The sequence below is a fragment of the Varroa jacobsoni genome, unplaced genomic scaffold, assembly GCF_002532875.2.
Source record: "Varroa jacobsoni isolate VJ856 unplaced genomic scaffold, vjacob_1.0 contig00061, whole genome shotgun sequence".
NCBI classification, from domain to species: Eukaryota; Metazoa; Arthropoda; class Arachnida; order Mesostigmata; family Varroidae; genus Varroa; species Varroa jacobsoni.
In genome coordinates this window covers 7,409-19,119 of record NW_019214403.1, presented here as the reverse complement: position 1 = coordinate 19,119, position 11,711 = coordinate 7,409, and the positions used below count along the sequence as shown (strand labels likewise).

At 38.7% G+C, this 11,711-nt stretch overlaps 1 protein-coding gene across 5 annotated transcripts; it reads right to left on the bottom strand.

Annotated features, from left to right (window-relative positions):
• LOC111270705 (uncharacterized) lies at positions 1-9,770 on the bottom strand. 5 transcript variants are annotated; one of them, XM_022851083.2, is made up of 4 exons: positions 9,683-9,770; positions 9,269-9,339; positions 1,137-1,307; positions 1-641 (listed from the first exon to the last, which is right to left on the bottom strand). In XM_022851083.2, the coding sequence occupies exons 3-4, from the start codon at positions 1,171-1,173 to the stop codon at positions 229-231; spliced, it is 450 nt and encodes a 149-aa protein (XP_022706818.1). In that variant the 5' UTR covers positions 1,174-1,307; positions 9,269-9,339; positions 9,683-9,770; the 3' UTR covers positions 1-228. The 5 variants fall into 5 exon arrangements, with proteins under 5 accessions (XP_022706818.1, XP_022706819.1, XP_022706814.1 ...); XM_022851084.2 differs by lacking the exons at positions 9,269-9,339; positions 9,683-9,770 and adding exons at positions 2,888-3,017; positions 3,149-3,747 and having other exon boundaries at positions 1-638; XM_022851079.2 differs by lacking the exons at positions 9,269-9,339; positions 9,683-9,770 and adding exons at positions 2,888-3,017; positions 3,149-3,740.
• Between the last annotated feature and the right edge of the window lie 1,941 nt (positions 9,771-11,711).

The window sequence follows — 11,711 nt, the reverse complement described above, 5'->3', positions numbered from 1 at the left end:
TACAAATTGTAAGCTCCGTTTTTATTTCAACGACCGTATAACGATAGCATTTATAATAGTAATACTATATATTTAATAATTACTGTTATAGGCACTCCATATGATCTCGATTACTTCACGTATGTACAAGGACGGTTTGGCTATTTGTTTCGAGCGTTACAGCATGTAGTAAGTATGTGACTGGATTATCTCAGTTCAATTATTATAGCGTGTCTCTTTACGATTCACCTAGGCTCTAGCGTTCCGTGCGCCAAATCCACGCAACAACGGAGCGACCTTCTTGATGTCGTTGTCGCTTAGAAAATGCGCATCCTCGAGGCCGATATTTTCGTTTACGTAGAAGAAGTCGGGAGCGTTCTGACATGGCACAGAGTCTTCTTCGTAGGTACATGTCAGCGAGAGCTGATTGAACATAGTCTGGTTTCCGCAGAGAAACGAGTAGTGCTGGATCTGCTGTTTTCCATCGGCCAGCGTGACAGGATTGCACACATGGAATACGCGACAATTATTGTCAACGTCAGCATAATAGCCGTATTTATTAGGACAGTGAAAATTCGTCCGCACTTCACCAACAAGTAGTTCAGCTCCATCTGGTAGTTGGTAAGCGCGTTGCGACCAGACGCTTGCAATTATCGTGGCTACTGTAAACCAACGCATAAACGAGCAACAAACATATTAGTGAGAAAGCACAACTTTTGTTACCGGTCATCATCAGACACAATTGGCACGCTTGCAATGACGAAGGTATCCACTGGCATGCCAACAATAAGCCCGAACCCAGCTGCCACACGCAAATAGTAGCAACCAATCCGTATCGTATGAGACATTTATCTAGGTATTTTACAACAGTTGATTGTGTGAATAACTAAGGGAATAATCACTTTTTTTACAACTTTCGTCTAGGCCAAACGCTAATGGTGATTAAACAACCTAATCTGTTATAAAAGACCATACGACGTGTTGGCTAGTTCTTATCGTTTTTCGAAGTTCTAACCGCTGTGATAGCACCGATACACAACAAATGAGAGCACAACCTCTATCAGCATCAGAAACTACAGTCGGGCACTACACTTTACGTCGCTATGGACACTTTTTGATTTTGTTCCCAACCAAATATTAACGCACTTGTCACGCACCGGCTAAGATCGAGGTCAGCGTGGCAGAGGACGTCATATTTTATCAGCTTGTATCTTTGCGGTTTTCAACGATGAAGTAGTACCGCCAGTAGGAATCCGACGGCCTTTTATTTGCCGGCCGAGTGGCGAGCAGAAGGCGCACGCTGGGGCATATTGCGGAAAGGGAAACACCTATAGAAGACACGAAAGAAGAAGACACTTTGACCAGACTGTCACCCCACGACGCCGCAGAAGTATAGAGACGGTATAGGAAAGATACATTTATTAGGAAACAATATACGACGAAGGGTCCTTCCTCAGCATACGGTTATATCGACCTGGCTTCACCCACCTTGCAACTATCCACATATACGAACGTAAGCATAGATTTGGCAACGTTTATAATCTTTCCATCATTCGATCCATTACACATAGGAGGGGGCAAATAGAAAATAGGGCGACATATTTATCCTATAACAAGCATTTCAGTTTCTGCCCTATGTAGGTATTACGCGATCTACGATCTCATGTGTGCCTTGACTCCGGTGAAGTTACCACAGACTTTTGGGCGCCTGTGCTTCGCAGAAGTTACACGGGTCATTTTGTTTACTTAGTTGGACTTTTCCAACTGTATGTGCTTACAGGTATATCGTCACAATATTCTCTGATGACGGGTTCCACTGTTTAACCATGAAAAGCATCACCACTCAGTTAAAACGTTCAGTAAAGTGGTACATCGAAGCCTATTGTTTCACTAAAAATACGTCTTTTGAACTACCAGAATAGAATCAACTGATCTAAGGTCATATTAACGGACTATTCTACGTTCCTTTGTGAAATCACTATAGCCTGTTTGATAACCAGTTCAACAATTTATCTGTGTTTAAAATAAAGCAATAATCGTATACAAAATATGTACTTTTGTCATCTGGTTATTGGTCAGCGGTTCAGCGGTCAGTTTAATTAAGGTAGCGGCCTTTTTTAGGCCAAATTTTAAGGCGCCGTATGCAACGTCTACTGTCTAAAAATTACTCCTTTATAATAAATGCATGGCTTTCTTGTACCACGTAGCTTCTTTAATATAAATAAAAATGTTATTGGGCTCCAATTCATATCCATAGAGTTTAGCTCATTTTTCATTATAGTAAACTGACATGCAATGCCATGCCGACTGCTCGTACCAAGCTAAAATCTCTGAATATTCACAAGGTTACAGAAGCATTCTCAGCGGAATCGTATGTGATTTCTGAGCTCGCAGAACCTTTGACAAATTTCCTATGAGTCGCACAACAACAAAGTCCCATATTTGTCATGGTGTACTAAATAAAGGACCTCAAATCGGTCTCGAGATCTCATTGGTTTGGCGGCGACCTGGGCGACAACGAGAGATTATTGCGGATCTCAAAGGCATTCTAAGTATTTCTCAATGAAGAGGGATTGCCAAAATAAATCAAAGGTCTAATGGAACGCCTCACGGCGATATAGGACGTAGGAAACTTGAAACATAGAGGCCTAAGGTACTTACTCTAAATGTCCCCCCCCCCCCTTTCTCTCTCACTCTCTCTCCATTTCTTACTAAATAAGAAAATATCTCGAGTGTTATGTCTGGCAGCGTCTTAATTAACCTTTCCTTTATACGACTGGTTTCTGCATTCATGAAATCAAGGCCACATGTCAACGACCGGTCTAAACTACCACGTCTTTTTTAATTTCAATAGACAGAGACTCATAACTGCACCACCACGAGAACAATCACCTCATAGTAGACCCACCTTCATTTTTGGGAGCTCGTTACAAGTATGGTTCCCCGTGTTCGACTGGCAGCCCTTCCACGGCCGCCGTAAGAACAAGCCTTACGTCAATACGTTCGTGGACTACCAGTATGGCCGTCATCATTCGTGACTACAAAAAGCAGGAATAATCTATCTGTAGTGTTAAAGTTATTTGAAGTCAAGCCAATGCTTCCTTTATGTTCTAATAAAAATGCCAATTCCGGCAATGTAACCGTACAATTAGGCACATTTTACACTCACCGGGTTCTTTCTTCTATGGCGCTGTTTAAATATAGCATTATAGTACAACAACGCTGAGACGTGTCATTCACAAGCGTTTTCCTATTTTACACTTCTTCACGAGGCGGTTAGTTCATTGATTTGGTCCAAAGCATAGTGATCATTTATTTGTTTTACGTTACCCTAACACTTTCTACTTTGGCACATAAGTGACTCATCATAAGTAGGATCTTCATGTTGTCTTCAGGCCATTGCCTGCGTGGTCACCAATAGCCGCGAAGTAAAAATATTAAAACCTCGTTCTATGGCTGTACGAATTAGACTATTTGCTCATCACTATCCTCGTCACCATGATTATCACCGTCATCGTGGCGTATTATTGACATCACATCATTATCAAATCGCCAAACACTGACACGGATTCTGCGTCGCTGTTGACGTGAGCGTGTGTTAATGTGCGTGTAAGATATTATTTGATTCAATTGTCCATGATACGAGTTGCTGCTTTGGCATATATCGAAGAATGTTGGGGAACAGAAGAAGCTAGACCGCGGTCAAAATGGGCACTTAGGAATTCAGCTGCGCCGCTGCTTCCATTGGCCGCTAAGTGGGCAAAACAGTGGCCAATACGAGCATAACAGTATCGACATGATTCTGTATCGTTTTTTTGCCCCAGTTACGTTGAAACGAGCTAATACAAGCAACATGAGCAAAAAACAGCTGTCGTTGTTCTGATCAGCGGCTTCTGTGACATTTCGCGACCGATTCTATAACCGATGCATACACACACCCTCGGCACGCTCCGGTCATGGTTGAATTGCTACACATTATGACCTGAGATGCGGTCAGCGCTCGACGCACATTTCGTTGTGTGCATTGGCAAGACCCAATAACAACAAAAACGCCAAGAAAAGAATAGTTTTTAAATAACAGTTTTTCGATAGTCTAGCGGTAATAGTTGATACGGGAGATAGTTTATTTGTCCGCCGATGACACCCCCCGTCGCCGGTTGGGTAATAGCATCGAGCTTTTTTTATTTGCTATGGAGTAGCGTCGTCTTCTCTTTCTACTGCTACTAATATTTGAATGAACTATGTTTTATAAAAGTTATAGATCTCCCATGAGTATATTTACACAGTGAATATACCAAGAGGTTCTTGTAACAAGATGAACTACACAGCCAAGTACAAAGTTTAAAGCTTGCTAGAAGTAGGTTTTTTTTTATTGTTTCGTAGGTATCTCTGTTTTTTTTTTCTAGGATTTAGCATCGAAATTAAAGCAGTTAAAACTTTGTTGTTAGGCAATAAACGAACGTCTATACTAATGACCAACGGTCTGCTACGATTCAAATGAATTACCTATTTACAGCCTGCATGCTTTTGTTTTCGTTGCAGTATTGTCTACAAAATATAATATTAAAAATTTCATTTTTGGTAGTTTAGTTGGTCGAAAATAAATAAGACACTATGTACTTGAGACGACCTAATCCATTACGCCGGTGTAGAACTAATTGGTGGACAATGGACATTTATATGATATAATATATATCGAGTTTACGAAGTGAGGTTTTTCCACAGACAAAAAGGTCAAAAATGGAAAGTTCGTCAACTTTGTGAGATAACAAATATTCTATCCAAATTATCTAAAGACTTCTTTAGAAGACTGCGGTATCGTATAACACCAATTTCTAGTAGTATCTGTAAGCACAAAAATTCGGCTAGTACATATTCTCCCTCTAGATCTGTACACCCAAAGCTCTTATGTAGTGAAAGCCAGAAAAGATCGGCATAATGAGGCATCACCTTATCTGCCGTTAGTTGTCAGCTGTTGGCGAAAGCTTGAGCAACGCATGAGAAGCTTCTTACACCTATCGGAACAAAAATTCCACCAAAATGTGTATATATGTTAAGGATGAACAATACCTTGACTCTTTTTATAGCAGAAATAACTAAATGACCTTTGCAGCGCCGACATTTTACATGAGTGATTCGGTTTTACGATACAGGAAATTAAACACCCGAACTTCACACGTAATGCACCTTAGATTACTTGCCTGGTTAGGTAACAAGGTTACACAGGGTGACTCCCGGCGTCCCACGCTCAAGTAGCCAAAAACGAAGTTTACAATATATATATATATATATATATATATATATGTTACGTAAATGTAAAATTGTGGGAAACGCAAGCTTGAAGAAATCTGCCAAACTGAAGAGTGGAACTTGGTATACGCACCCTATGTATGTACTAAAGGCTGCTGGCGAAATCAAATCTTAAAAATTGTTAATGGGGATTCGACATAGCAACGAACGAGACGATGAAACGAGACTTTCATTATGGTTACAGTGATCGTGCCAATAAAACATTGGCCTATAAAGAATTACCAATGTTTTCACCGTGCATCATTATATCTTTAATAATTTTAGTTTTTAGTAAACACACTTTGTTACCTGGCTGATAATTCGAGATTGTTATTGGAGGAATATGGTTTTATCGTCTCCAGACTTAGATGTAGCAAGTAGGGATACACTAACCGCATCCGAAATTTTTAATGCTCTGCTCGAACTCTTTCAGGGCCTTTAGACAAAGTCAAATTATCTGCTCCGAAAAAAGTGTGACAATTTTGAACGTTACAAGCTGACATGGCAAATGTGACCTTTTGGCTGTCTTAGCTCAAGGACTTTCGGCCATAATGATGAACTGTTTCATTTTACTGTAGCCGTCCCAGGCAACGGCTCAGGCCATACCAGTGAAGAGTTACTTTTGCAGAAGTCGGATGTTCGAATCTGGGCATCAATATCAGACATTTTTGCAAAGGTCGTTTTCAAAAAAATGTATCTTCGGGGCAGGGAAAGATTGAAACAAAACTGGAAGTTCCGTGACTGCGGGGTAAGTGCCGGGAATCTCACGACTTTCATAGTAGTTACCGGAAAAACTTAGCTTCCAGAACCATGATGCCCAAGATCAAGTGCAGAAACGGATACTGACCATGAATGCTGGGTTTATTCGAAGGTTGTCAAGAAAGTTTTGGTTCCCAAGGCAAAAAACATGCTTGACTTGCTAAGTGGTCCGCAGTCTGAGTGCAATGCCAGTTTAGAGCTTTTCAAAACCGGTTATACCTATGATCATATAATATAATGATAAATAAAAAAAAAAAAATATGAAACTGTTTATGTTGTATTAGCCGTAATCAGTTTACTAGCACATTGAGTACCTGTATATAGAGAAACCCAAAACACATAGGGGAAATGCATAGACGAGCATAGAAAATTAGCAAAATGAACTAAGTGAGAGCGAAATCTTCGAACTTAATCTTCTCTTAACAAATGACGCTTTGTGGTGAATTGCAAAAAAATATACATAGTTCTTTGGATCCGGAGGAAGGAAAGGATTCACTAGAATCACTCATAAAAGCTCCGTGGTACGCAATTTAGATAAAAAGAAGGAGAGTTCTGAGTTTAGAAAATGACAAGCATCTGGCGCGAATCATACTTTCTTCACACAAATTCAAGATGAAACACAGTAAGAACAAAATAAGGCACTCAAATTTCAAAATAATAAACAATTATCATACAGACAATATGTAGAAAATGTGCTGTAGTGTCCCATAATGAAAAAAAAAAGTCCCGGAAGCAAAAAAGGCGGTATATAGAATACATGATGCAAATAACCTCTTGCTAAGAGTAATTCTAGTGCAAGTAAAGTAGTGAGAAAGTTAAAAAAAAAAAAAAAAAAGAAAAAAAAGGTAAATTAAACGAAAAACGATTACAATGGAACACACAAAGATAACTCAGCTTAGTAAGAATAATACATATTTCGGGTGTTTGTTGGGGTTACATTTATCGATAGGACAGTGTTTTTTTCCTGTCTGCTGTTGTCTCATATTAATAGGTGTGGTATAGCTAAATAATAGGCCAGCAACAGGTCAAACAGCACAATCATATTCGATGACTACTATCCATATTGCTGATGAGATCACTATAAACTCAGTAGTTAGTGGGATTCATTGGGCCAAGAAAGAAGCTGAAATGGTAGTCTTTCTGTTTAGATAGATTTAATGTTCATTGATATGTGAAATCTAAATAAGGATCGGTCAGAGCCATTTGGACATAAAGTCGATCCCATACGCAATGCAAATTAAGTTTTTTGTCCACTTAAAAAATACATTTGACTAAGACAGGCAGCTAAGCTGGATTTTTTCTACTAGCTTGTACACACGACAAAAAGTCCACAGACAAAAAACCATTTGTTTTCGTCATCTTTCGTTACCCGTCAGCCATAAAATATCTTCTGAACAGTGTTGTTGCTTACGTCTAAATATTACGTCGAAACGTAGAAGCTTTAGCCACGTGTAGGTATTTGCAATATTACATCATTCCTATTTGATTATTTATAGTTGCACTTGCTCTGATCCCAAAAAAAATGCCTTCAGGAGTTCGAAGCTGGAATTCACTGCTGTGCCCAATGATTGTGTCAGTATTGCGTTTATCTGCACGTCGATAGGTTATTTTTAAAATATTCTATTTTAAAATTTACCTGATTAGATAAGCTGTTTGTTTATGCCAACTCCGTTTGGTCAGATTATTTTTAGATAATGCTAGGCTTAGGCGATTCACTTCATTTCATGTCGTGTATTACTTACTCTGAAAGAGCGGTAAGATTTCATTTAATTAGTTGATCTTCTGAAGTAGTTCATCTCTGTTGCTCTGTGACCCGCTAACTAGCATTGCATCCTCTTAACAAAAGCTCACAGACTACGAAGAAAGCTGCTGATTTTCCTGAAAATACTTTACGTTTACTTCCGAAAACCGTATCGTTTTCGAATTTCACTTGCTGGTGAGTCAGTCGTTTTAGCTTTAAGTTGTATCGAAGAAAGAATTGTGCCACTACGATTGCGCGCGTCTTGAAACTGCACACGTTATAGCTAGACCAAGCTCTTGAGCGTTTAATTGTGGATCAGAAAAGTTGCTAGGTTCTTTTAAATCTGAATAAACTATCTATCTCAATTTAGAATTCTGATAGATTTGCATGACAGAGACACTTCACATTGTTTTATGTCACGTATTTGGTTTTATTAAATGTTTACTTGTTATGTTCTTTAAACGGATATGGAACTCAAGTATTTTTTGTATTAACTAATAACTATAAACAGTCAGCCATTTATAATTCATGTTAAGCTCGTACCAGAACTTTCACTCAGCGACACCCGCCTTGAGTCGGTCGGCTCCGAACCAGTATGAACACGCATCGAGTGTGCCTTTGTTTGGGATCGTGCCACAGTTGACTACAATTCACCAGAATTTTCTTCGGAAAACTTTGCAATAAGAAATAATTTTTTTTTTTTTTGTTTTTGAAAAATAATCGTTGACGTCTCAGTAGACCTTGTTAAGGAACGACGAACATGCAAAGACTGAAGGCTTCAGAACTGCAGAAAACCGAATTGTAAAAAAATTCTCCCCAGATACAGTATAAGTACTATGCCTATGTACTTACAGCCTGAAAGTTCACTGTCTTCATTAGATTCAGGAAGTCTGTTTCGAGAACGTTGAAAATTAAAATCTGCGTTAGTTCATACTGCACTCTTCAAAAAGGTTTTATGTAAGTCGCAAAATTTTTAATAGACGAGGAGAAATAGCACGATGTTAGAGTTTCTTTTGGGTTTTCCGAACAGTTGGTTACCCCAGGTCGTATCAATGAGTGTCAACAATAACAGCGCCAAAAATAACCGCCTGTAGAATGTAATTGATGCCAATTCAGTATGTTTACATAGGTCGTTTTTGTTCAGAGTCACTCAGTTATTCAACCATTTATGCTATTATTTAGAATTTTTATATCTGATAAACGGGATCGTATTGTTTCGATTCCAGAATTATATAATCATTATCCCATCGCTAATTCCGTAGCGATGTTAACATTAAATAGTCTGCTACTGATTATGTTTCAATATAGGAATTTCTCGGATACCTCATTGATAGAAACTGGATAAAAAAGGTTATTGATCAATTTCTATTTTGTCTGATTTGATCCATTTTTTTTAGTCTGATTAGTTTTTATTACAACTATTTAGCTTCAGTGAACCAAAGACAATTTCAAATTGTAAATACAACGTCTTCGATGCCATAACATCCACTCCTACGTTACCAATATATCAGACACTCGTGGCTGACTAGCTGCAGACTGGTGATATGTGACGATCCGAGGATAACGGCGGTCTGTAAAGCAATGGCCATTATTTCCAGTTACGGCGCACAGCTGTTGGTTTCAAGAATAATGATGAAGCTCTACACTCTCACTGAATTAAGTAGTTCGGAGATTTTTCAACGTAACCACTGAAACCACTATATGTTTTGGTCCGTATTTTTTCTACATTTGGTACTTAAGCTATCAAACATTACTTTAAACGGATCTTACTAGGTCTATCTATGTTTTTCTTCAATGTGTCATTCGGTGCGTCCTGTCTGACGTTAAACCGTTAGATAATAAAACAGACAAAGCATTATTTGTAGAACTCTGCGCACTTACGAGATTCGATTTTTCAAGTTTAAAATAGCTTACTTTTTAAAGCTGACTTCTGTCCATATGCATGTCTAAGAAAAGAACGCTTCTACATCTGTTAATTAGCTTTTGAGGCTAGAAACAGGCGCTTTTGAGCCTAATAACAGGAGCACACATCTCCAACTGCACGCAAAGCTTTTTGACAACGCAACTGCGTGCTAGACGAGGCTGTTTTGAAAACAGTGAGAGCTGGATGACTTTATTGTTTCCTTTCTAATCATGAAACCATGCTCGGCCTTTGGGATCTCGAGCATGCGTTTAAACCCTTCACATATAGGCACACATAGTCGATAGTCGCCCCTAAAGGTAAATAAGAAAAGGAAAAAATAATAATTATTTGCGAGTTGTGATCGCGAAATACGGAATTGATGACAACACGTTTCCATTTTTATGAACAATCTATACATTTTTAGTTAAAAAAAAAAATATGGCCTGCCATAAATAGGTTACACCGCGGAAATTCTTCAAGTTTTTTTTCCAGGAGTGCCTTTTGCAGTTGTAACAGTCTATTGACTTCCTTTATATATGCGCATCGGTGGTTAGGTTCAATGGCGTGGCCTGGCACCCTTGGTAGTTGGGCCGGTTCCAAGTTGGACTGCCTGACAACGCGACAAATTACATCGACCTTGCCATTGCAGACTGACTTTGCAAAGTTGTACTGCTTCGAAACTTAGAGTTTCTACTTGTAAATAGAGAACATGTAGAAATTAATTGTATAATCCGAAGCGTATCGTGCGACATAATATTTTGCAGCAAGCAGCCATGTTGAAAATCACCAAAAATATTACGTATCGAAATAAAATTGATACATTCAACAGTGATACTATTCGCTAAACAGCAGCAGTATTTTCTAAGCGGAAAAAAAATTTGCCGATCTATCAATTATTTATTTCCTAAAAGCGTATACAGGCCCACCGTTAACCCATCTACGAATATATGCATCCAAATGGTTGACTTGCTCTCCGCGGACCCGTAATTAGGTTATGGTGTCATTTTTCGCTAGTAAACTAATTAGTTGCTTGCTAAGAAAAATTAGTTATGGCCAATCATAGTGGTGATCAAAGTAAGTAGTCACAATGCTAACGCCAGACGGTCAACTAGCTGAGAAGACATCCAAATCAAAATTATATATATATATATTTGAAAGACTCGAGAGGAAGATGACGATCGATAGCGATTTCTGCTCATCGATATTTCTGAGAAGCGAAAAGAATCATGGGCAAATCGGATTATGATACCAGCAGAGACATAAGATCCAGTTGGGGCTCCCATTATTCAAGTCAGTTTCTACCCTTTTTTTTGTTCGAAATTGTTACCGCGTCGTTGCATTATAGGTGTCATACTAGCATACAGGAAAAAAGACAAAATTAGACAAACAATCCGAAATTATTCCAGCTAGCCAACTGCGCAATTCGCTAATTAAAAGAAAAAAAAAAACGTTCTTTTCATTGTAACCTTTGTTTTGCTACTTTCTGATTTTCCTCCATTATTCGTTAGGTTGGAAAATGTACCTTCTATTTGTAATAGCTTTATGCATTTCTAACGAGATTCTGCCTTCTTCGAACATCTTCCCCTGAACATAATCAGTAGACAACTGCAAAAATCGTAGTTATTCTATTGAGCCGAGAGCGATCGAGAAGAAGTCAGTGACATAAACGCACCTGATGGCTGTTATATTACGGTAGAATCATAATAATATCACTGCCATTATCGTATCGTTTTCGTTAGGCTGTGTTAGCAAGATAATAATAATAGCTTGGAAGAGTAGCATCGATATATGATCGTAATGCTCCTTCCTCTGTTATCTCGTTGTTGAAATGACTGTTAGGTGAGCTAGGTTCAGTGAATCTGCAGTACGGATTGGGGGTCCGCTTAATTTCAACCCATTGGCACGATTCATCCCTTTTGTCGTGGGGGCTAATACGAAATTAGAAATTTGTCTTCACCATAACTGATAATAACGTTTATATAGGTCGCCAGCTAGCAAGCTACTATAGCTATCAATGATTGTCGCAGCCTACAGGGCTTT

What these genes read in the sequence shown, in the direction of transcription:
- LOC111270705 (XM_022851083.2), bottom strand. Translation starts at nt 1,173, where the DNA reads ATGACGTCCTCTGCCACGCTGACCTCGATCTTAGCCG. An exon ending in GCTGACCTCGATCTTAGCCG is followed by an intron (nt 642 to 1,136) that starts GTGCGTGACAAG and finishes GTTGGTTTACAG; the next exon opens with TAGCCACGATAATTGCAAGC.